Below are 26,334 nucleotides of genomic sequence, written 5' to 3' on the forward strand. Positions count from 1 at the left end.
TTTTACAGCCAGATGTGGTTCCTGCTTTATCAAATGAAGCTAGGGCTTTATTTGACCACACGTGGACAGCCTTTGGGGGCTCAGTAGGACACCATGAAGTCAAGTGAAGGAGGAAAAATTCTGTCAGAAAATACATGGGATACTGGCACATCATAAATGGAAATGCTAATTATCCTACCATATCATCATCTCTCATTTCTCTCTTCACAGTCAAGCTAAAACAACATTCACAGCTTAACATCTGGCTCCCTGGTGAGCTTTACACAAGAAGATCTGCAGTTGCCTCTGGACATCTTATACAGTAGGGCTGATAATTGACCATCTATATTCCCCCATCATTCTGAGTATTTTGATTTTACTTGCCAATGATTCTAACATGTGTGGACATTATGGCCTGAATTCACTGAGAAGCATATGGAAATGCCCATCCCCATCTGCACCTTGTTTTGCATCCCAAAGGCACTAAAGACTCTTCCAATTGTTTAGCCTGGCATTCTTTGCCTATTCCTCACTATCTACTTAGGCCTCACACAGAATAGTTCTGATATATTCTCAATTTATGGGCAACATTGCAACACTGTTAAAATTCAGGTCAGGGATTGGGCATTACCAACCTAAAAACAGGTACTGCTTCAGCATTCCCCTGATCAAGAATCTATGAGCAGTGGAAGGGTGCTCCGTTAAAGCACACTTCAGTCAAGTCCAAGCTCTGCCACACTGGGTGATCTGCACAATTCTCTGGGTTTCAGCGGGAACAGTTGGGGCCAGACAGAACACTTCCAACTGATCTTCAGAGAATCAGATGATTCTAACACTTTTTAGACCAATCTGTAGCCTAAGGAAGTGTTGGCAAGGAGCCAGAAACTTAATGAATACTTTCACTAAGCTGGCAGGTTGAAAGGAACCAAAACTTCTACAATATTAAGACACTGGCTTAGCCATGCTGAAAGCTTTTGGCAGGTGTCTCAGCAATAATATGAAAAAACTGGTAGCACCTATGTAACAACTTTGATTTATTAAATTTCTACCCCGCCCTTCCAGCCAAAACTTTAATGAATAAGTTTTAAATGAACTCTCAAACCACAAAAAATGTTCAATGGACTTTTGACCACACTCTACCTGAGCACAATATATAATTTTAAACATTAACTTGCAACAGCAACTCACATAGAGTGAAACACCCAAGGCTAAAATAATGGATATCTACAAATAGGTATCCATTGTCATCTTGTACATTTCAATTATAAAAATAAAAAAAAGAATTGAGGTGTCAGAGCTTTGCAACCAGACCCTAAATAAAAGAATTCTTACAGAGACTGTATACATTTCCCGCTTATCTTAGGTTACACTTGAAGACAATAGCCAGCTCACTACCAAAACATCATCAACAGACCTGGAGAAATTCTTACCTTCAAAAGGTCTATTTCTTTAATGCAATCTTGTCTAGCCTTGGCATCCATCATTTCAAATATCTTCAAAAGGAAAAAAAATAGAGCTTAAAAGTCAAGCAAGAAATATGGAAGATCCTACACTTTTCAGGTTCTATATCACCACAATCCCTAACTTCCTACATTAACAATACCCAAACTGCAGTCATCAGACTTCTTGTAGTTTAAAATCTAAAAATATCTGTAAACAAAAAAGAAAATGTACCAACAACATTTAGAAAATGAAGCTAAAATAGGTGTGTGTGTAAAGTGTAGCTTGTTAGTTCTTTATCAGTTTGTTGACCTCTAAAAAACCAAAGTAAATTACAGCATACAAATAAATGAGAATCATAAGAACATGCTGAAAAGTGCTAGGGAAACAATCAGTAATAATGATCTAGCACTTCTCATAATGCACAATTATGTTTCTCCTTTCTATTGACAAAATAAATTGCCTTCTTTTGCATATTCCCCTCTGCTAATTAAAAGCAAAGAACATTAATATTCACTCTCAAAATCAGAGGGCAACTCACTGTTAGTGGAACTCTAAACAATCTGCTCAAGGATTAGGAAAAAATACTACCAGCAAAGATGATGTTAGCATAATCAATGCTACTTTAAATAAAGTACCTTCACCACATAAGTGGGTGGATAATGTATACTCAGAAAGTATTCCAGAATATGTCAAATGTAAAAATCTAGTCTACCTATGGAACATGAAATACTAAATAATAGTACACACAAGAAATGAAAGTGAGGTGCATGGCAAATTCCACAAATAAAAAGATCTTGAGGAAATTACTGTCTGAACCAAACTTTAACATTCACAGGTGAAAAAACATCGAACAGGAAAGCTGGCCAGCATATTTATGCTCAAAAGTAGTAGAAAAAGTTATCAGTTACTCATATGAAATTGGTCTTTTGGTCGTTAAGATGCTCACCTGCACTTTCTTCAGTGCTACTGGTTTTCTGTCCAGAAGACAAGTTGCTTTGTAGACTTCACTGAATTGCCCTCGTCCAATCTTTTTCTCTATCTGAAAGTCTGCTAGTGTGCAGCGATATGGATATGATGTCAAGTGCCTCTGCTTGATGGGGAAAGAAAAACAATAGTGAGTAAATTAGATTAAATGAAGTACAATCCATATCATAGTCCCCAGATACATAGACACTCACATACTCCCCTCTACTGCCATATAAATAATCAGAAGCAAAAAATAGTTATACTAATCAGAGGTTAGTTTGAGCAGTGGTGTTCAAAATTGCAGCAAATCTAACTCCTCCCAGCTAAAGTATTCCAGTGATATCTCCTGCTATTACCCTCCAGAGTGCACCTAATGTATTCCAACACAACTGTAGCCACCCCATGGCATCAGTTTCATGGATAATCCACTATACCTCTCCAGGAAACATCTGTTCTGTCACCAGCTGTTTGGGCATGCAGGACACCATCAGCGTACCCTGAGGTATACATCCTTGCTGAGGTAAGAACATAGCTACCAAAGCAGGGTGACTCCCATTGGTGTCACAGGAAATTCTGTCCCTACCCTGTCTCCTGTCCCAATGGGAGGCATTAAGCATCAGTCAATACTCCCCTCATCTGAACTAGTCTTGCATACAATCTGACTAGGCTGCAGTTTAACTTCTCTCGGCTGTTGTTACAGAAGTGCATATTTATGCGTTTATCCTCCTTCTCAAATGTCTTTGTTAAATTGTTCTTTTAAAAATACTATCCCTGGCTCCTCCTGAGTGGTCAATATGGTGCCTTGTAAAATAATTCCAGCCTGTAGTGCTCAAATTCCTCGCTACTAAAAATTTCAAGAGAATTTGAGTGAGAGGAGGACGCAGCTGCCATCAGTAATATCACAGTCATTTTCTTGGTACTAGAATATGGGATTTCCCAATGCAGCTGGTTAAAAAGTTGTTTCCACAATGCAGCAGGAAACATTTGAGGCACTTCTCCCCATCCTTTCCCCTTGAAGTATTATGTAACCTATTTCCCACACCATTCTGGAAATCTCTTGCACTATATGCCTTATGGGCATTAGAAAAGATGCTCACGATTCCACCACTGGTATGAAAGCTATGACTGCCAAGATGGAGAGATCCTCTGAGGCAAATTCTGGATAGCACTTTCTATCACAAAGCAGGTAGTAACAGAGTGGAAGCTTAAAGCTTTGATGAAAAGCTGGAGTAAGCATTTCCAGCATGGTTGGGACATAATCCAACATATTTAATGTCCCAAACATTCCAGAGTCTCTCCAAAAATACAAGAAGCAACAACTTGTATAGAAATCTTTTGACTTTTACATAAACTAATAACATTATCTCACACATCCCAACATCACATACTGCAATGTACAGCCAAGCATACCATGGACATAATGATACAAAGTATCATCATAAAGTTTGTAACATGCAAATTTTAAAGTCAATATTCATATCAAGTTAATATTTTAAATCAAAAAAGTTCTTCAGAACTTCCTTCACATCATGCTAGCAGATCAGCATGCTGGCTTTAACTCCTTGCAATATGGTTCAGCCATGGAAGTCGGCTTGCCAACCCCCATTAATGCTGGGTGACAACTGGACACCTCAGTTGATACACTCTGGCATCTGCCAAGACTACAGCTGTACATTTACATATGCAATGACCTAGATTTGCATTTTCTACCACAGCCTATCCGACCTCATTACTACAATGGAGCCAGAGAGAAGATGATAACTATTAGCATGAACAAAAGCATATACCCAAGTCAAACCAGAACATGCCAAAATCCTCCTTACTTATTATGACGGTCCATTTATATTATATATAATACATATAAATATAAACCTTATACAAAATATGCCACATATTTTACATTCAAGATGTCTGAGAATGCCACAAGATGCATAACAGAGGCATGTTATTACACAAACACAAATTCCTTGCCAGCATAAACCATCTGAGGTATCTCCAGTCTGGATAGTACTATGATAGGTCGCTAGTTACATGCATCAGTTAAGAACAAGGCTGTTCAGTACCAGGCCAGGAGTTAAGAGGCAGGACTGAAAAACTGAGCCCATCACAAAAGCTAACTACTAAGTTACAGTTCATCCTTCACTTAGCTGATAGCAATTATGACCAATTAGGCAGCTATAGGTTTTTTGGGGTTTTTTTTAAATCCAAGCCAGATATCAAAAGTACAAACTTTGTTGGGAATGTCTCATTTTTGTTTTTAAACAGCAAACATTTTCCCAATTAATACATTAAGATCCCATTATATTTTTAGCAACAACAATCTGCATTTTAATTATTTTTGCCTGCAATGTCCCCCCACTATCTGCAATGCATCATTACTTTGTAGTTTTAAAGTTCATATATTTTAAAGTTCATATCTGAGTGATGTTTACTGTTAAGTGATTTCACCATTAAAAGACACCTGCAATGTTATTTAGGGAAGTTTTAACCTGCACAATATAAATTTGATATAAGTTAACAGCAGCACAGTCTGTCCTCTATATAATCTGATGAGTTTTTTTATCCTCTCTTATGAGTAATGTAGTGTTGAAAACTGAATGTATGCTGGGGGGCCTGGGCTGGAAGTTGGGGGGCCTTGGTGGTAAGTCAGGGAGGCGGGATCCGAAAGGCTCCAATGTAGCTACGGGCCTGCTCTGGTCACCTTTGAAGGCCCTTCTTTGGGTGCCCCTACCATTTGAGGCTAAAAGGGTGGCAGCCTGAGATAGGGCCTTCTCAGTTGCACCAAAACTTTGAAACATCCTCCCCAGGGAGAGCCATCTGTGTCCCATCTATTGTTGTTTTCCACCAGAAGATGAGGATTTTGTTGTTGTTATTGTTTGGTGTTCCCTCACTCTTACTAGCTCTCCTCCCTGTTTGTGTGCTTGTATGTGTTTATATTATATTTCATGTATTTTACATGTTTTACATATATATTTGTACTTTAAATGCTTTTTAATGTCTCAAATGTTTTAATGATCACTGACTTAGGGAACCTGAATTAGGTGGCAAGGTGGAATAGAAATGTTTTAAATAAATAAATGTAAATAATGCTTACAACATACCCCTGTAGGATGCGTTAGACTGAGAAGTAGAGATTGGACCAAGATCACCCACTGAGCTTCATGGCTGAGTAAAGATTTGAACTCAAACCTCCCAGACCTTGTGCAATACTTGAATCACTCTACCACACTAGCCCTAAACCCAATATCACAGCTATTTCAAGACTCAATTGAACTTTATCTTTTTGCACAGTTCTGAGGCACAAATTAAATAATACATCATTTGAAGTAGGTGAAATTTTTTTTACTATGTCTTGTATCATATTATAGGGCTGACAAGGCAAGTCTAGCTGACAAGGCAGGTCAGATGTATTACTAACTCTGCTGAAGAAAAATACCGGTTTAGAGAATGAAAGTAGAAGCATGCCTACAGTTCACACTACAGTTCAATGCCAACCGCAGGCATCTGCAAGACACACCTGACCTGCTTTGTCAGCCCAGTAATGTAACTCCATGCACAACTGCATAGCATGATGTCACTATGCTGAACATTGTAATTCATATGCTGTAAATAGGATAAATTCCCCCACATGGATTTACCAGACTTTATGGATAATGTTTCTGTTTAACACATTGGTTTCAAAGGTGATGTCTGTAGAGTGTATATTTTTAAAAAATTGATGTGATGGTATAAATTCAGTCATAAGAACATAAGAACATAAGAGATGCCAATGTTGGATCAGGCCAAAGGTCCATCCAGTCCAACACTCTGTATCACACAGTGGCCAGAAATACCAGTGCCATCAGGAGGTCCACCAGTGGGGCCAGGACATTAGAAGCCATCCCACTGTTGACCCCCCCAAGCACCAAGATGACAGAGCATCACTTGCCCCAGAGTCCCTATCCTAGCACTTTCATTCATGATGACCAAACATGCAACTATTACCCACCAATGTGCAACAGCATACAATCCTCAACTAATTCAGAAGTATAAACAGATCCCCTAAAATGACAACTATCTCCAGATTACAGAGATCACTTCCCCAGGAGAAAATGGCTGGCTGGGAGGGTGGACTCTGTGGCATTATACCCTGCTGAGGTCCCTCCCCAGGTTCCACCCCCACATCTCCATGAATTTCCCAACCTGGAGTTGGCAAACCTAAGTATAAGCAATATGCCTCAACACACCCTTATGTACAGACCACTAGTTTCACAATAGATAACAGGCAAATTGATTAAAAAAAAACATAGGAACACTAGAAACCAGTTCTGCACAAAGGAACCTGAAGTAAACTAAAGAACGGAGAACTGGTGGGTGCCTTCAGAAACAATATTTATTAAATCATTGCTTACATCTCACTTAAAACAAATCAAATTTGTTGTTACAGTCAACGACCAGCACACTCAATTATTTTACAGACTTAAGACAACAATAACCAAAAATGTTGTTTTGCACATCTGTAAAGCACTTAACAATGGCTTGACAGAAGTAGCAGAGCCATATTAATCTGGAGATAATAAAATGCAGTATTCAAAAGTATCAGGAATGGCAAGAAATTTGGATTACCAACCTGAAGTAAGGCAATGCTCCCTCTCTTTTACAACCTACTCTAATGAAATGCTGCCATGACGACATTCTGCCCAGCACAATCAATGGTTATATATTCACTTACTCTAATTAGAAAACATATAAATAGAAAGTTCTATTGTGAGTCATAAGGAAAAGGTTAACTAACACCGTAAATATAAATTTGGCATATTAGCAGCAAGGGATGGTTCTTAAACATGTTTTCAACAAACCGTAACTTGTAACCAATTTATCTGTCAATACCATAACTGTATACCTTTTCCCAAAAATGATTTCTCCCCATCCCACCCCACCCCACCAAGTCAGGTTACAAAAGATCTACTACATCCTCCTATTTTGCACAGGTAAATATATCGTTTGGGAGGCTCATATTTCCAAATTGAAGCACAGTTTATGTACCTGTACTGTGTCTGTTTTGGTCAGTTAGCTCCTTTGGCATTACTAGAAACTGTGTGCACACTTGACCACTTCAGATTCAAAATCACAAAGCTGTAAATTGCAATGAATCATCTATGCCAACTTTGCAATGAATCATCTATGCCAAATTCTGCAACAGCAACATTCCTGAGACATACTCAAACCTCCTTCAGTATTCTATAAATTTTGAAATTAAAAAAACATTTTACATTTTATCAGACCATCAATAGAGATGTGAAGACCAAGGAGAGGGGGGGGGGGCACTTTCTTCCTGTCAGCTTTCTTCACTGCCCAGCTTTCATACCCCTATACAGTAATGAGGAATACTATAGTACGAATTACCTTGATCTTGGTTGCAAGTGACACATCAGCATACTTAAGGATCTTTTCTAGCTCCTTCATGGCTGCCCTTCCCAGTGTCAGTCTCCTTCTGATTTCTTGGTTACAGTTTCCCTTTTGGTTGATGATGAAGCCAAGGAATAGAAAATCTTTAACAGTTTCAATTTGTTCATTATCATCCTTAAAGCTGTGTAATTCATCAATGGTAATTCCTTTTGTCTTCTTGATGTTCAACTCTATTCCTGCTTTGGTATTTTCTACTTTAGCCTGCATCAGGAGGTCATTTCAAGTCTTCACTATTTTCTGCCAGTAATGTGGTTTCATCTGGATATCTCAAACTGTTAATGTTCCTTCCACTAATTTCCACTCCACCATGTTCTAAGTTTAATTCAGCTTTCCTTATGATATGTTCTGCATATATATTGAAGAAATAGGGAGATAAAATACATCTTTGTCTGACACATTTGACAAAGGCAAGCCATTCTGTTCTCTTTGCCTCTACCTGCCAGTCTCTGGAATGCTGCATTGAGACTTCTGGTTCTATTTATGTTACCTTTTACTTTTGCCTCGTCTATCTTAAGCAATTTTAAAAGTTTCATTAGTCTTCCATCTAGCCTTTTCATTTCTTTTGCCTACAGGAACAGACTTTGCACATTCTTCCTCAATGATATCACTGCTTTCAACCCATAGTTCTTCCGGTTCTCATTCATTTGAACTCAGTAATGCAAATCTGTTCTTTACATGCTCTTTAAACTCTTCAGGAATTTTGTTTAGATTGTATTGTGGCACGATGAAGGTTTTGGTGTTTTTCTTCAGCTTTATTCTAATTTTTGATATTAATAATCAATGGTCAGTACCACAATCAGCTCCTGGTCACATTTTAGTAGAGAAAATAGAGCTACTTCATCTTCTGCTTCCAATTATGTAATCTATTTAATTTCTGTATTGGCCATCTAGTGATGGCCACAAATACAATTGTCTGTTCAGTTCTCTGAAATATGTCTTCGCAATGAAAAAATTGTTGTCTTCACAGAATTCTATGAGTCACTCTCCTGCTTCATTTTGTGCTCCCAGCCCAAATTTTCCAACAGTATTTGATTCTCCTTTGTTTTCCACTTTTGTGTTTCAGTCATCTATGAATATCAGCACATCTTGTGTAGGTGTGTCATCAATTTCTTCTGGATCCTTCATAAAAACTTTCAACGTCTTCCTCTTCAGCACCCGTAGCTGAGGCGTAAGCCTGAATGATGGTTATGCTGATAGGCTTTCCATGAAGTCTGACTGATATTATTCAGTCAGACATTCCATTATAGCCCCTAATTGCTTGTGCTACATCTCACCTCACTATTAGAGCAACTCAGTTTCCTGTGTTTGTCATTCCCCAAGTAAAATGCTTTGTAATCTTCTGACTGAAAACATCCTAATCCAGTCCACTTTCGTTCACTCACTCCCAAAATTGCAATTTTTAAATGCTCCATTTCTTGTTTTAAAATTTCGAATTTACGTTTATTCATACTTCTCACGTTTCATGTTCCTATTATACGTGTCAAACAGCTTTGGATTTTTGCCTACTTCTAACACCACAAACATTAAAATGCATGTACTAAGGCAGCAAAATGCAACACTTTGCAGGTCTTTCCTCAAAAATTGGGTATGTTCACAAGCTTGCTTATAGAAAACAAATATGTCTCAATTACTTAAAATGGTACTATTTTATATTCTAAGTTATACAATATGCATTTTATGCTGCTAAAGTAGTAATATTATATTTTCCCCCAATCCCAAACCCTAAATTTCCATTCTCCCCTGAAAAAACCAGCAAACAACATCCTACCCAACTACTAATTCAAAACAAAAATGGCACCAAATGATTTCAAGTCACACAGTTTTACCAGTTTCTAGCATAAATCCCTAACAGAACCAAATTACCACAGATACTGCATACTGCCTTAATCTGAACATTGTTCACAATTTCTGCAGAATACTAACCTTCTTCAATAATCCTCTACTACTGAAAATGTATTTTACATTGTTGTTACAGTAATCAAAAATCTAAATGAACTTTCTGTTAACCATTTCGCACAAACCACTATCTCACTGTCACATTGTATAACCAAGGATCTCATACACTTGATCAATAATATGAAACTCAGCTTCAACCTTATTCTAGCAAAAATATTCTAGATTTTCTGAAAGTTTAGTAACTGGCCTGACTCTTATTATTTCACACAGATTAAGATTTTTCTTACAAGACCTGCCTTCTAATTATTTTCTATAATACCTTAATGTAAGAATATTTATAATATTTGTTTAAGAATACTTGTAATATTTGTTTCTTTTTCAGTTCTTCTACAAACTGGATAACTGAACTTCTGACCTTTTAAGTCACTTAATTTTATTTTGTGATCAACATGCATTCAAGCCTTTTCATTTGTGCTAAGACATTCACATTTTGCATTTCTTGAGACCCCTACTATGGTAGCTACTATGCTATAAGTAATGTTTTTCAATACATCTTGAGCAACTTTAGCAACATGAATATCTTTTGTTTCAGGGGGGTGTTAGAACAGAACTTGATTACTGTCTTGTCTTAATATCTGTTGAAGCTAATTATGATAAATTCTACTACAAAGTATTAATGAAATTGATTCAATTTTTTAAAACCAACCTCTTCAAAATAATCTTTCTATCTTAACTTCATTCCTATAACAGGATCATTTAACAATACTGTTATTAATATAATCACAATTTTACCAATATAAAATAGTATTTAACCATTTTAGCCCAACTTTCTCTAAACAAACTCAAAACTACACACACAAAAATTTAATGAAACCATTTACAAAAAAATCTATTGAATCACAGTCAGAAACAAGAAGCTCATAAATCCAACATAACAAGATCAAAAATATTTTAAAACAAACAAAAATTGTTGAGAACCAAACAAGTCCCGGGGGGGACCCCAAGACTAGGGCTCTCAAAAATCCAGAAGACTGTCCACATTCTAGATATAACTTGCTCCATTGCTCAATTCTTGGTACAGCCAGAAACAGTCTCTTGATTTCCACTCTAAATCCACACCATTACATTTTGAACACATCACTTATTGTCCCTCCCTGGGGAGCTCTTTCAATACTTCCTCTGTCTCCTCCTCCTCTTTCACAATGAGAGCCTTCAAGATATTCAAGAACTGCTACTTATCTTCCCTTTTCAATCTTTTCTCTGAGAGGAATAGTTCCAAATTTGTTAAGCCTCTCTGGAGAACAGGCTGTACAAACTCTTAAGGATCTTAACTATTCTTTTCTGAATAATCCCAGCCTCATTTTTGCCTCAAGTGGAAGAGTGCAGAGACAGCCACAACATATAAACAGAGAGAATGGGGGAGAGTGAAAAAAGAACGCTCAAAAATAGTCACACATGACAACAAACAATCCTAATGTCAGGCCACCAAGAGTTATTATCTACTAATTAAAGTTAACCATGCCGTTTCAAACTCCAACATGTACTTTAAAGATGCTATGAATGTATCTGCTGCATAAGAATACTTCCTAATCTTGTTCATGGAATAATTACATGGGCTCTATCCTGCCAAATGAGACTGTAATTAACCCTAATTGCTCAAAATGTAACTTGGCTAATTCAAGGAGATCAATTATTATTAAACGACTTAATATGACAAATTGCTGCATTAGGGGAGGGAGGTCTGCCTTCCACACAGGGTATTTCAAAGCATCGCTGTGCACCATGTGTTCACAGGAACTCATTGTTTTTATAAACCTCATAGCTGTGCTTCGCTTCTGCTTTTTTAATGAATTAGTTCAGGAAATAATGCCTCTGTTCTCAGGCTGAACATCACTGGTTTCAGGAGACCAAAACGTTATCAGGTACAACCATACCTTATAAATTTGGCCCACTTGATTTTTACGTATTTTTCTTTTGATTAGGGTATTTCAGCATACATTAACAATTTTCTCATTATGCACAACAATTGTGTATAACCAGCTGTGGAAAAGAGGAAATCTGGAGCAACAGGCTAGGGGAAATGCTTACAAAGGAACAGTTGATTGAAACCTTTCAGTTAACAGGTACTGTTCTAAAAACAAGGTTTTCCTCGAGTGACAAGGGCTCCAGTAATGAACAAGCCACAAGCATGTCCTAAAAACAAGTAATGTCACTAATATATTTGTGCATGCACATATAGTTGTCTGTATCCTATTTATATCAACACAAGTCGGGAACACATGAGGATTCACAGGGAGGGAAAACAGGGTTGCACTTACTTATAACTGTTTTTCATTGAGTGGACTTTCCATGCAGGCACACATGGGACTGTGTAGGCCAGCCATGAAGAATAAAATTCTAAAGCTTTCTGGAAGATTTAAAGTTCTAGGAATGCTCCCCCTCCCCTCTACCTTGCACTGGAGTTTCCCCGCCCAAACAGACATGTGACAAGAGGCTGGATCTGATGTCAGGACAGAGGGCACAGACATGACTGAGGGTGTTCAAGCCCTTTTCTCCAGTTGAGTCTGGTGCCTTTCAGGGCAAGTGTCAGGGGCCCCCAGGGCTTTCTCCCACACCACTGCCTTAAGTCTAGGGGCCTTTTCATGCCAGACGTCAGGGGTGAACAAGCTGCAGAAGTCACACACCATAGTGTTGGGTCCTTCCCCCAGATACAGTAGACACATGTCATGCTCGTCATTTGGGACTTTTTTTTTTTTTTTTAAGAGAGACATATTTCAGGCTTCACCTTCAGGTAGGTCAAAGACAAATCATCCTGAGGCAAGAAAAGCATCAGAATGCATCTCTCTCCATGGTGGTGATGAGAGAACCGAGGGAGGAGTGCTCTCCCTGCCTGTCACATGCCCATTTGGGCAGGAAAGCTCTGGTGCAAGATGGAGGAGAGGGGGAGCACTCCTAGAGCTCTGAATCTTCCAGAAATGTCATTTTTCACAGCTAGCCTTCACAGTCCAGTGTGGAACTACACAGAAGCCACAAGGATGAAATTCCCATCCTTCTGCGATGCTCCACTGGCCCTACACACTCTGTCCCCCCCCCCCTCCCCTGTTCCCTCTCTTCACCTAAACCCTGGTAGGTCTGAACCTTTTTTTAACAATATGTCCTTCTTCCTTCCCACTCCCACTGGCTGCCATTTTCATTCCCTTTCTTCTCCCCCCGCAACCCTTCAGTGGCAACAAGGCAATTATTATTTTTGTTAGAGCAACAACTTCCCGAGCTATGGCTGTACATGCACAACATCACTGTTCCAGTTGCTGGGTTTTTTTAACTCAACTTTTAAAAACATTTTTGGCAAACCTATATGTTGCAGAACAGTTTCCCCTAGCCTTTGGGGGGTCAACCCTACAAATGTTTTGATCCACACACTGAAACCAAATTTGGGAATTGGACACATGAACATGGAGATGGAGGGAAAAAGCAATGAGGGCAAAGACCATCTTGAGACAGAACATACAGGTGGAACAGATCATTCAATTTACAGAATGAATTTATTACATTCCCTGCTTATTCCACAGGCCCCTCATCATATCCTGTAATGTATTAAAAAAGTAAAACTTTTGAACAGATCAGTTATTAAAATATCCCCCTTCTATATTTATATTTTAATAACAAACTCTAGGCCCACAGGGTATGTTTGTTAATATGTAAATATTTCCTCTGATCTCTCTTGAAAGTATTATGGTCATCTAAAATAACATGGTAACAGCAGGCATAAGTGTTCAATCAGATTTCAGAACACCAAGTGTTTTAGAAAGTGGATGAGGCCATGTGGGGCGCTTGTCCAGAAGAACGTCTGATTGGTCAGTTGAGATATAACTTGCTAGGCAGATTAAAACACTGTTGTTTCAGCTGCAGCTACCACCACAGTGTTGGTTTTATTCTCTCTCACTCCTCTTTCCTACTGTATTTTTTAAACTACTCCTCTTCTTCCCTATACTTAGGCTTCCTCTGTGTGTGTGACTCTGCCTTCTGTGGCAGCTGTTTTCTGTTTGTCTTCGCCTCCTCTGGCAGCCATTATGTTGTTGTGCCCACCACCCTGTGTCAGAATTCCAAAGGTGTCCACAGGCTCAAAAGAGTTGGGGAAATCTGATTTAAATAAATGTAAAAATAAATGTGGCTCAATTTCCTAATATTCGGGGGGGGGGTCTGCTTACCTGAGTATCATGCTGGTATTCTTGACTCGCCACTTTGCACAGTGGATTATTCTGGTCCCCTAGATGATGTGGATGATTGTGTTGTCCTTCCATAGTAACATGCCACTATTAGCCTTCGGGCTGTATTGGAACAATAACATAATTGTGTTAAAGTAACTGAGCACAAGAAGAACCAGCGTCTTCCCCCCTTATTGTGACAGAGGTAAACGAGCATCTGAAGCAGGAGACCTTTCCTCTACTCACTATAGGCAGAAGTATGACACAGCCTCTACACTCTACAAAAAGCACCAGGTTCCTAAAATCTCCTTCACCTCCTTTATTGTTTGTGGCAGTTGTAGTAGCCAGTGTTGGACTGGGATCTGGGAAATCCAGGTTAGAATCTCCACTCAGTTATGGAAGCTCGGTGGATGACCTTGGGTCAGTCGCACACACTCAACCTAACCTGCCTACTAGAACCCATTATCATCCACTGAAGCTGAAGGGTGGGAAACTCAGGACAGACAAATGGAAGTATTTCTTTACACAGTGTATAGTTATTTGTGGAACTCATTGCTGGGGAGCATAGACAGGATAATGCTGTTATGGTCTTCCTGTTTGTGGGCTTCCTACAGGGAGCTGGTTTGCCACTGTATGAACTGAATGCTGGACTAGATGGACCTTTGGTCTGATCCAGCATGGCTCTTCTTATGTTCTTACCTCATGGGACTGTTGTGAAGATAAAATGGAGGAAAGGAGGACAATGTAAGCCACTTTGGGTTCCCATTGGGGAGAAAAGCAGGATATAGATGAAATAAGTAAATAAATATAAATAACATCATGACAGCCTGGGCATATAACACACACACACACAATGTGCAGCATAAGGAAATAAGGAGCTGAAATAGGTAATCTGCTCACACAAGGATCATGAATTGTCTCTGCTTCACCCTCCACTTAATAGTACCTCCCCAGTATTTGCAGAACCTGCATGGAGTAATAGAGACCTGGGTCAGTGGGCTGCAGCAGAGGGAGAAGGGGATGAGATCACTCTTTCAGCAGGAAAGATCTGCAGCCATCAGCATCTTCTGCTGACAGATGGCTGGATCGAACTCCAGGTAACTGGGACCAAGTCACTGTCAGTCACTACCAGCAGTTGTTTGCATGGAATGGGCAATAATTTCCAGGAAGAAAGAGGCTGATTTACTCCACAATATGACTGAGTATTGCCCAACTTGTCCACGTAAGCAGACAAAAGGACTTTGTGACATTCCAGGCACAGCAAGAGGAGAGGAAGGCATGATTAGTATGGCTGATTCCAACCCAAAGCATCCACATTCTGCTACCACAGAAGCATAGTTCCCATGTTCCTCTATAAAATCCTCCCTTTGCTAATTTAAATGTATGTACTGTATTTTAATGTACTTTAGTGTACTTCAATAATTCTGTCTGCCAAACAATAATATATGCAAATTTGTGAGCAACTATCAATAAGAATGAGAATCACTTCCAAAAGCTCTGCATCCTAGTTTATGATTGAGAATTTCAGATACAGTCTGTGAATTGTACATCACTCTGTATATGAAGAGATTTAAAACATTTTAAAACAAATGTATTACACTTCTCTCTAAGAAAAAAAACCTGAGCAAGTATCTTTCTTCGTCCATTTCTACAAAGGAGCGCAAATATCCTGTTGAAAATTACGATGAGCCCTTGAAGAAGTGATGATCAGTTGAAGCATATGCAGTATTTACAACATAGTTACAAACTGGTCATTCCATGGACTTTATTATATTCCCTGCTTATTCCACAGGCCCCTCATCACATCCAAAGAGGTGTCCACGGGCTGTGTCCTTGCACGCCATGTATTCCACCTATAGTTGAATGCAAGGCATCTCCACCCACACGTGTCTGGGAAATCACCCAGTACCCGCCTTTCTACCCGCCTGATGAGCTTGTCTTGCTCTCCATATCAGTTTAAAATGTGTTATAAAAGCATTCATTGCCTATTGCAATAGCGAACTTTTGGAAACAGACGAAGGTAAATCTAAGATCATAGTGTTTACAAAGCCAACAAAATTATTAAATAAAAGATGGAAGATCGGTGCATATGAATTACAACAGGTTGACGAATTTAGGTATTTAGGATCACATGCCTAGAAAGCAAGGAAAGCACTGCAGATGGAAAGCCTTTAGGGCTAATTCCTAGTTCCTATGGAAATGGGAGGTCTCCACATGGGAAGACGATGCAGAGGTAAAGATGCAAAGGCCTGGATTGTAAACTTTGCTTTCACTAGCACAGTGCTATGGGAGGCAGTTAGCCAGTTACAGGAACTTTCAATTATGAAGATGAGTTTCAGAGGGTAGCCATGTTGGTTTGCAGTAAAACAGATTTGAGTCCAGTAGCACCTTAGAGACCAACCAGAGTTAAACTTTTGAGTGTCTGAGGAACGGCCATTGGTACTTACCGAGAAGGGTCCTTCTCCTCTGAGGCTTGGAGGACATCTTGTGGGTGGTTCCAATCCATCATTCAGGGAGGCAGGAACAAATCAAACTTCCTGTTTCCTGTGGTGGGAGTCACCCTAGGCTCAGTTGTGGTGCTCCGAAAGTAATACTATTAATGTAAACATCGCACAAAAAAGTAACTTTGAATAACCTATTAACGACTATAACATAGTAAGAGATTTAACCACAGAACAAACAGGAAATATACTAACAGTGACAGGTAAGGATTATAGGTGATGACGACCCTGGAGGGCTAAGATGTCCTCTAAGCCTCAGAGGAGAAGGACCGTTCTCGGTAAGTACCAATGGTTGTTCTCCCTCTGAGGTGGAGACCATCTTGTGGGGCCTCCCAGAGCAGTGTCCCTAAATGTTGGGAGGGTGGTCATCATCGGAAGGAAGAATAGACTGCAGTACTCTCCTCCCGAAGGCTGTATCAGCCGAGGCATAGACATTGATCTTATAGTGCCTGATGAAAGTTGAAAGCGATGACCAAGTAGCGGCCCTGCACACCTTCTTCCACCAAAGCTCTGTTGGTCAGTGCTGCATTCGTGGCAGCACTACGTAGAGAATGCGCTGTGATGGCTTCTGGAACCTTTAGCTTCGAGCATTTGTATGCTTCGGCTATGCATGTCCTGATAGTTAGGCTTAAGGTGGAATTTGACATTTTTCTCCCCGTATGAGGAGGAGAAATGTTCACAAACATGGCTTCCGCCCTTCTAAACGATGCCATCCTGATAATATAACATTTCAATGCCCTCCTGACGTCTAGGGTGTGCCACAGCTTTTCCTGTGTATGTACTGGATTGGGTGAGAAGGACGGAAGATAAATCTCCTGGTTCCTATGAAAAGATGAGTTGACTTTTGGACAAAATGCAGGATCTGTCCTCAAAATAACTTTATCCTTGTGAAATATGCATAGGTCGGATTGAACAGAAAGAGCTCCCAGCTCAGAAATTCTTCTGGCAGACGTTATCGCTATCAAGAATATCACTTTCATCCTTAAAAACTTCAAAGATACCTCTTTTAGTGGCTTGAAGAGACTCTTTGTCAATGCATTGAGCACTGTGTTTAATTTCCATGTAGGAAATCTGGGTTTGACCAGAGGATTCTTGAGCGATGTACCCTTCAGCAACCTGATTACGTGGAGATGCTGAGAAATTGGCAGATCTTTGAAACGAGGTAAAACTGTAGCAAGAGCCGTGATTTGACGTTTTAGAGTATTGGCTCTCAAACCGTTCTCGACACCATCTTGTAGGAAGTTTAGTATGTCCCTAATCTTGGGACGTAGAGGGTCCACCGTTTTCTTCTGAGACCATCTTACAAATACCTTCCAAGTGTAATTATAAATCCTCGAAGTGGATGGTCTTCGGGATGCCAACATAGTCTCAACCACCTGTTGACTATAGCCCAACTTCAGGAGCTTAGTCCTTTCAACCTCCATGCGGTTAGATGGAACCACTCTGGATTGGGATGTCTGAGTGGGCCTTGCAACAACATGTCTGTGTCCACTGGCAGTATTAGTGGAGGTCGTATCGCCATCTCTTGTAGTGAAGTAAACCATGGACGCCTTGGCCAGAACAGAGCTACTACTATAACCTCTGCCTGAAGTATCTGTATTCTCTGTAGTGGCTTGGGTAGTACTGGTAGTGGTGGAAAGGCATATAGGAGACCTCTGGGCCACGGTGCTGTTAGGGCATCTGTGGCTTCCGCTTGGCGATGAAAGTATCACATGAAGAACCTTGATAGTTGAGCATTGGCTGGAGATGCGAAGAGGTCTACAATGGGAGTGCCCAGGCTGTTCGTTATGAAGTGGAATATCCTTCTGTTCAGGGTCCATTCGCTCTCCTGGATCTCCTGACAACTTAACCAGTCGGCCTGGATATTCGCTACTCCCTTCACATGTTCTGCTTGAATTGAGGCTAAGTTGGTTTCTGCCCATTTCAGTAGTTTGGTCGCCTCTCTGTGTAAGGTCGATGACCTGGACCCGCCCTGTTTGTTCAGGTACGCCTTTGCAGAAATATTGTCCGTGCGAACTAGAACATGACTCCCCTGGATTGGGGTGCAAAGGATTGTAGAGCAAGCCGGACCGCACGTAATTCTAGCAGACTGATCGGCAAGGTCTGTTCGTCTGTGGACCACTTGCCTTGTACTGGTTGATTCTCGAGAGTGGCTCCCCATCCCTCTAGGCTCGCATCGGTGAAAATTTGAATCCTCTCTTGGATCCAAAAGAATTTCCCGTTGGATAGATTGGACCACCAGCGGAGGCTCATCTTGACTTGCAATGGCACTTTCAGGGAGATGTCCAGTCGTGTTGTAATGGAGTACTGAAATGGTCTCAAGAAGATCTGGAGTTGCCTGGAGTGGAACCTTCCCCACTGCAGCTTGTCGAAAGCAGCCACTATGAGGCCCATCATTTTGGTGAGTATGGACAGAGAGGAGGTCCGGGCTGAGATGATCTGGTTGGCTATGGCCTTGATTTTCCGCGCCTTCTGGAGTGGAAGAAACAACTTCTTTCTCTTGGTGTCTATGACTACGCCTAGATGTTCCAGATGCCGAGACAGTTTCAATGAGCTCTTGTTCAAATTTGTCAGGAACCCGAACTTCTGGAGACAATGTAGTGTCCTGTTCCAAGTCCTTCAACAATTGTTCCAGGGTCCTTGACCTTACTAGTAGGTTGTCTAGGTATGGGTGAATGTGAACACCCCGTTCCCTCAGATGTACTATAGGGTGTACCAGGATCTTTGTGAATACTCTGGGTGCTGATGAGAGACCGAAGGGGAGTGCACTGAACTGGAAGTGTTGGTCCCCCAAGCAAATACGCAAAAATTTCCTGTGCGGGGCAAAGATTGGAATGTACATGTAGGCCTCCGTGAGGTCTATTGATACCATGAAGTCCTCTGGTTGGAGAGATTCCGCAATTAACCAGAGTGTCTCCATGCGAAAACGTTTGGGAGCAATGAATTGGTTCACGAATTTCAGATCTAAAATTGCTCTCCAGTCCCCATTCTTTTTGGGGACCGTGAAAAAAATGGAATACACTCCTTTACCGTGTTGGACCGCCGGGACAGGTTCTATTGCCTGTATATCCAGAAGATGAAATACTGCAGACCATGTTCTGTCTCGCTTTACAGTACTCTTGTGAATTGGGGACATGACAAATCTTTGGGGTTATATCCCACCTTCATCTGTGAAGCAACAGATGAGGTGGGATATAGTCTCCTTACAAATGCAGGAAATGGCCTATTAGACATAGGTCTTTGCCATTCAACCTTTATTTTTCTCACATAAAAACCTGGGAAGGGAAAGGCCTGCTCTGAGTGATCCATTGGAGGGAAAACTAATTGGTTATCTCGTCCCTCTCCCCTTTTGTTGTGCCCTCCTCCTTATTTATTAAGGAGTGAGTATTCTGAATATGTAAGACTGAAAGCATTTTGGAGAGTAGGTACTGAAAGTCTTCTCCTTTAAAAAAGCGAAAGGACTGCTCTGATGCTACAGGTTTCCTTTCATTCCCTTTTTCTTCTCCATCATTAGAAGAAAATTCCCCCTCCTCCATATCACTAGAGCCATGCGACACGCAATCCTCTTCCAGAGGCTCATACATATTTCTCTCACTGGGGTACCCTTTTTGCGCCGCCTTAGTGGGCCATGGGTTACTATTCCCATATTGGGCAGGGTTGGGAATGAAGGAAGACAAGGATGGAGTGGAGGATCTAGGGCGAATTTCCTTCTCCCCTCCATGGGCACAGGCCATCTCTTCCCTTATGGCTCTTCTAAGGAAGGCCATTGCACTAGAAGACGGGGGGGACTGGGCACGCCATCATTACCAGCCTGCTGATCCGCTTCGAACTCCTCCCCATCTGGTTGGCTCATAGCAACATGGGAGCCTGTACTATGCCCTTGGATCATATTGGGCTCGGATCGCGGGGCTACGCACTGTTGGCAATCCCCAGTTGATGAAGCATTAATAGTAGAGTGCTTCAAAATGGCCGGCGGCGCCATCGTCTCCTTGCGTTTTGCCACTTTCACTTTGGCGCATTTCTCCATGCCGCCTGTTTCGAACTCAGCGTTTGATGCTGCGGCCGCCCATTTTCGAGCCGCAGCCTCTTTGGCAGACCTCCCTGCCGCGTCAGCCTCCGGAGTCAAGAGGAAGCCGTCGTCGGTATGAGAGGGATCCATTCGGTCAAACAACCGATCAGCACTATGCAGCCTGAGGGAGAGTCGCTGCAGTAGAGTCCCCCAAGGTCCAAAGATGGGGGGAGGGAGGGAACGATAGAACAGAATTATTATTTTTTAATTAAGGAAAGGCAGAGATATAAGTAAGTAGGAATAAGTAAGTAGGAAACACAAAGAGAAGGAGTCAAGAAATGAAGAATAACAGCAAGGTTGATAGACAAGAACCTAGCAAGCTGCTCTCCCTTTTGAAGCAGGAAAGAAACTGAGCCTAGGGTGACTCCCACCACAGGAAACAGGAAGTTTGATTTGTTCCTGCCTCCCTGAATGATGGATGGGAATCACCCACAAGATGGCCTCCACCTCAGAGGGAGAAGGGAGCTTTGACTCTCGAAAGCTTATACCCTGAAACTCTCCTTGGTCTCTAAGATGCTACTGGGCTTGAACCTGTTTTATGCCAGACTAGTGCCGTTCAATAAGCTAAAAAGCCTATTGCTAGAGGAATGTGCTGCACAGCAGAGGACTACCTCTGCAACAGGTAAAGAAGTGCACAAACATGAAGAAAGGCTTAGAATTCCAGCCACTACCTCCATAAATTTTGATCCCATGGGAAAGTTCTTTGGGGAACCCCAAACTTTGGGGAAACATTCAATTATGCAATACTTACTTTCTTATAAAGCCTGAAGTTATTTTACTGCTTTAACAATACAAAAGGCATCAGTTAGTAGTTCGCATAGTATAATTTTATATGCCAGATTTATGTCACTTACAAGTATAAATGCTTTGGTTTTCTACAAGCAAAAGTTAAAATACACCCAGTACTTGAGAGAGAGAGAGAGAGAGAGAGAATACTGCAAAATGCTGTGGCCTATACTAATTTTCATGCATGTATCTTAGTTTTCTGCTGCCTGAGCAGTAAAAAAAAAAAAAGAAAAGCATAACAAATGTTACAGTAAATAAAAAAAGTGTATAATTCAGACAGAAACAGTCTCATCCAGTTACAGTAAGACTAGCAGCATATTTGGATACTGAGTTACGTTTTATACCACAGAACGATTCAAAATGTATCATCATCATAACATTATATTAATTGTGGACAAAATTAGTCACAGTAAATATAGCCTGGAAAATACTGCTTATGTCTACAGGACAAGCAAGTATTATTATTATTACCTAATGACAATGAAAAATATTTCATGACCATTCCCCCCCCCCCACTCTTCCCCAAAATTATGAAAGAAGAAGAGTCCATAGGGGATGAATAAAACTGTGGGCCTTCACATTTCCAGGTAGGGGCAAGAAACAACCTTATGAAGTAATTAATCAAGATAAAGCTTATTCCATCTATAAACAAGCTACGTGACTGGCTATGCATGTCACTACGTATTTCTTGTTATACTCATTCAGTAGAATAATGTCACATTTACTGCCCTCTTGACCAATTCTGCCTCAATATTGTATGATGGCACATGCCAACATTGTGAGTCAATGTATTGCACTGTGACTACAGGAAATGTGTTTGTCAAAATAGGGGCAAAATCCAGTGATAACAAATGAGCCTCTGATACCCTTACCTCTGCACTGAAGAGCTCTCAGCTAGGCTGTCTCTATCAATTGCACAGCCCAGAAAAATATATATGAGGCAGAAATAAGCAGACAACTAATTGAACGAAACAGCCTAATAAACGAAGCCTAATTTGCACGGGTTTTCTGTGGCCTTTAAAGAACATCATTATCCACATATTTCAATGTTGTACCTCTATGGCTTTTTTGTATTCTCATAGACCAGTTTTTTAAAAAAGTTTTTCAAATCCAACAAATGGATACAAAGTTATTTTAGAAAGGCTACAGGGATTATGCAAGGATGGTTTAATATCTGTGAATACTGCTTGCTTTTAGGAATATGCAATTCCCATTATGTAAAAGACATCAAATGGCCTGTTTTAGTTGTCAACAACAACAAAAACACCATTGTGACTAGGGATGGGCACAAACCAAAAAAAGACCGAACCCCAAACTGAACCAGCCCCACATGAACTGAATCGGTCCAGCAAATTCAGTTCCCCATTTCTTCCAGCTGCAGCAAGCCGTAGCCAGGAGAAAGGGAACAGTGAAGCAGTGGGGAGCAAAACCAATGGCTTCCAGCCATTTAAACAACAGCTGAGCAGCAGAACCCACCACTCAGCTGTTAGGTATAAATGGAAGCCCCTTCCTGGGCAATCCCCCCTTCTCCCAGCCATGGCGAGCCATGGTCAGGAGAAAGGGAGAAAGGAATCCCCTTCTAGGAGGATCACTGCATCTTTTCTCCTGGCCGTGGCCGGGAGAAAGAAGGTGGGAATCGCCCAGGAAGGGGCTTCATTTAATCCTTTAGTTTTGCTCACCCCCCCCCCCCTTTCAAAGCAGCAGGGCGCAAAAACAGAAAATTAATTATGGGGGTTAAGTACCTCCCAGGGGGCACCACCTCCTCCTTTCTGCTGGCTCCACTGTCTTAGACTTGTTTGTACAGGCCGTTCAAAGGGGCTGCATGAGGGAGCCCAAGACAGCTGAGCCAGTGGAGAGAGACTGAAGCCCAGAGTGGCTGAACTGAACCAGCCAAAAGTCCAGTAAATGTTCAGAGAATGCACCTTCCCCGGACATCGGTTTCTGAGCTCCAAACCGGTCAAAGTTTGGCCCAAATTATAGCTTGTGAGCCAGTTTATGCCCATCCCTAATTGTGATTTCCCTAGTTTAAGCGTGACTCTCTTACAGCCGCAGCATCATGACTCACCTTGTGTAAGTAGCAATGCTCAAGCAGAAACAAATTCTCTTCTGAAATTAAGTCACATCTGTCAGCAGAATGAGGTATGCTCACTCACCATGACAGCACAGACAACAGAGAAATCTACTACAATTCTGCAAAACCCAGCAAGTATTTGGGGTGGGCTAGTATTTCTTTCAAAGCACCTTTTGCTTTGTAAGAGGTAACTTTGTAAGAGGTAAGAACGAAATATCAGTTTTGAAAACTGATATGTATCTGCTCACATGACACCAGCACTGATTCTTGCTGACACCCAAGGGACATGGTGTCCTGCTCAAAACTGGCAGCTATTCTGGGATGTTGGTAACAAACATACTATAGGTATAGCAGCAGTTAAAGAGGGAGAACAGTAATTGGCCAATGCACACTCTGTAGGTAGCAGACTGGCCACGAAAGATTCTTCAGAGATGTGCCAGCTTGACTTTTAAAGCATACACATCTGACTGGCCTGTGGAGGTCCAACTGCAGCTTAAAGATTTTGGTTGATGCATGCACCAGCCATGACAGAAAACATGCTTGCATTTTTTCTTTGAACTGGATATGACAGACAACATGGCCAACCAACAATTTTTGAACCATCCTTATTTCCAGATGCTAACGATCACCTTATGTTTCTTTTCCCCCCTCAAAAACAATTTTATTAAACCATTACACAACCAATAACAAACATCGGAAAACAGGTAAGCAAATTAGTATAGTTGTAACAAATGCTGTAAAAGACAAGATAAAAAGCATTGTATAACAGGGAAGAACAAAAGAAGAGTAGATTACCAAAGGTGTAACAGACCTATTATTTTAGGTATTTCTTCTTGTTGAGTCAAATATTGTAAAATAGGTATCCATATTGAGACAAAGTCGAACAATAGGCTGAGTGTATGTATCACTGAGATTCTCTGTAACTTTTGCCATTATATACATGCTCCAAAGTTTAGAAGGCCAGTTCTCCCTCTGAGGTGGAGGAAATCTCCATGGGTTATTCCCATTGTTCCTTTAGGGAGGCAGGAAATACTTTTTTCTCCTTCCTGTTGGCACCTTGGGAATAGCCCTGCCCCCTCAGTTCTATTCCTGCCTCTTAGGGAGTAGCAGCTAGGGACAGGGCTCTGCATTTTCTGTCCATCTACTTTTCTCCTTTAGCTCACTATTTTTTCCTCAGCCCTTTTTTCTTCCGCACGTCCTCCCCCCTTGCTATCTTTCCTCTCTGCCTTCCTTCTGTTCCTTTGTGGAGCCAGAAGACGTCGTGAGGCAAGCTCCTCCCAAGTGCTTGGAGGCGTGCAAGATGGCGATGGAGCACTCTGAAGGCTTTTCTTCGGGGGACAAGGCGGCAGTGCTCATCGTGGCAGCGGATGGAGCGCAACTCGGCAGTAGGGCCAACCTGCCTTCGGGGCTTGTTTGTGCCACCCCAATGAGCGTGGCAGAGGTGGCGGCACAGTGGGCACAGATGCGCCGCTGGCCACAGGAAAAAGCGGAGCCCGCCATTTCTGCACAGGCAAAGATCGGCGGCCATTTTGAAGAATTGGAGTGGATTTTGGGCGCCATTTCAAGTCCTCTGCAGCGCAATCCTGGAACTGAAGGAGCTTGTAAGCCCTCCAATTCGCGTTCCCTTGCCCCAGACCCTGGCCATATGGAGAGTAATTCTTTCCAAGGGGCTTAAATCAACCCGGCTGATCTCATGCTGGCCTTCCACCAGGCTATGCAGGAGGGCATTTCTTCCTTCTGCGATAGGGGAGGTATTCCCGGGCAAGGGTCCCTTCAAGGCCAGCCATCCCAGCCTTCTGCCCCATGGCCCACTAAGGCTGCTCAAAAAGCTCCCCCAAGACCCAGTAGGGGATCTAGAGAGGAGCACTGGGAAAATGAAGAGTCTATGGGGTCCCTTACTGAAGACAGAGAGGACAGGGAATTTCTCTCAGACGAGGAAGTGGAAGAAATCAAGATGCCTGAGCAGTCCAGCTGCTTTTTAAAAGTTTTTGACCAAGGCCATTAAAGCCTTAAAAATCCAGGAGACTCCTCCATCTGAGGATCACATTCCTTCCAGACCCAAGTTAAAATCCAGGTCTAGAGGAGATCATGAGTTCTTTCCTCCAGAAGAGCATGTGGAAAATGTCTTTCCCTTTCCTGACTATTTTGAGCGTCAGTTAAGGGTGGCATGGGACAGACCTACAGCAAATAAACAATTCCCTGGTTTTGTTAAGAAGCCAATATTAGGCAAGCATGGCGGTTTTTGGAGTTGTAATTAATGTTTTCCAGCTAGTTACCCCTATGAACTGAGAGAGTACATGTATTTTGTTTTCATTTGTAAATGGGGAGGGGGAAATAAAACCACAAATATATATAATAATCCAGATTTAAAAATCAATGTATAAATTCATCTAATTGGCTTTGCAGGGAAATCAAAAACCAAATATAAAAATCTAATTTATAGGTGTCCTCTTGCAAGGCGGAAGGGAAATTGTAATCACCAACCTAATGCAAGAGAGTGACAGTGAAACAGAGGTGCTTCCCTGTGACTGTCATGGAAGAGAATTAAATTCTGCTGAAACAGATGAGTAGACAACCAGCAGGTGGCAGCTGTGGCCAGGAGTGCCTTTTAGCAGCTTCCACTGGTTAGCCAGCTGTGGCTTTTCCTGGCAGGGGTACATGCCCTAGTTCAGGGGTGGCGAACAAGTTCGACAAAAAGAGCCAAAATTTTAAACTGTGAGAGTCAGAGAGCCACACCACGCAGTGACCTGCCAAAACAGACAAACACTCACACAAAAGCATATACTTTTAACAATGACGCCCCGAGGAACTCCCCACACCCTGACCTACCGGCCGTCGCCAGCGCCGAAGACCGGGAGAGGGAGGCAGCGCCCCAACGCCGAACCTCCCCAGAAGACGCCCGGCTGCACGAGACGACCGCAGGACGCGCTCGGGCGAGAGCCCCGGCCCGAGACGCGTGACAGAAGCTGC

The 26,334-nt window shown here is 41.6% G+C and overlaps 1 protein-coding gene across 4 annotated transcripts in view; it reads right to left on the bottom strand.

Annotated features, from left to right (window-relative positions):
* Positions 1–26,334, bottom strand: part of NEK6 (NIMA related kinase 6) — a 209,739-nt gene that overhangs the window by 57,103 nt on the left and 126,302 nt on the right. For 3 of the 4 annotated variants that reach the window (XM_015418434.1, XM_015418435.1, XM_015418433.1), the window contains 3 exons: positions 13,941–14,060; positions 2,369–2,512; positions 1,410–1,472 (listed from right to left, as the gene is read on the bottom strand). In XM_015418434.1, the coding sequence (XP_015273920.1) occupies positions 1,410–1,472; positions 2,369–2,512; positions 13,941–14,033 (300 nt within the window). In that variant the 5' untranslated portion in view covers positions 14,034–14,060. The remainder of the gene's footprint in view (positions 1–1,409; positions 1,473–2,368; positions 2,513–13,940; positions 14,061–26,334) is intronic. The other variant, XM_015418436.1, reaches the window with a different exon arrangement.

Source organism: Gekko japonicus, unplaced genomic scaffold (genome assembly GCF_001447785.1).
Source record: "Gekko japonicus isolate JY-2015 unplaced genomic scaffold, Gekko_japonicus_V1.1 scaffold127, whole genome shotgun sequence".
NCBI lineage: Eukaryota > Metazoa > Chordata > Lepidosauria > Squamata > Gekkonidae > Gekko > Gekko japonicus.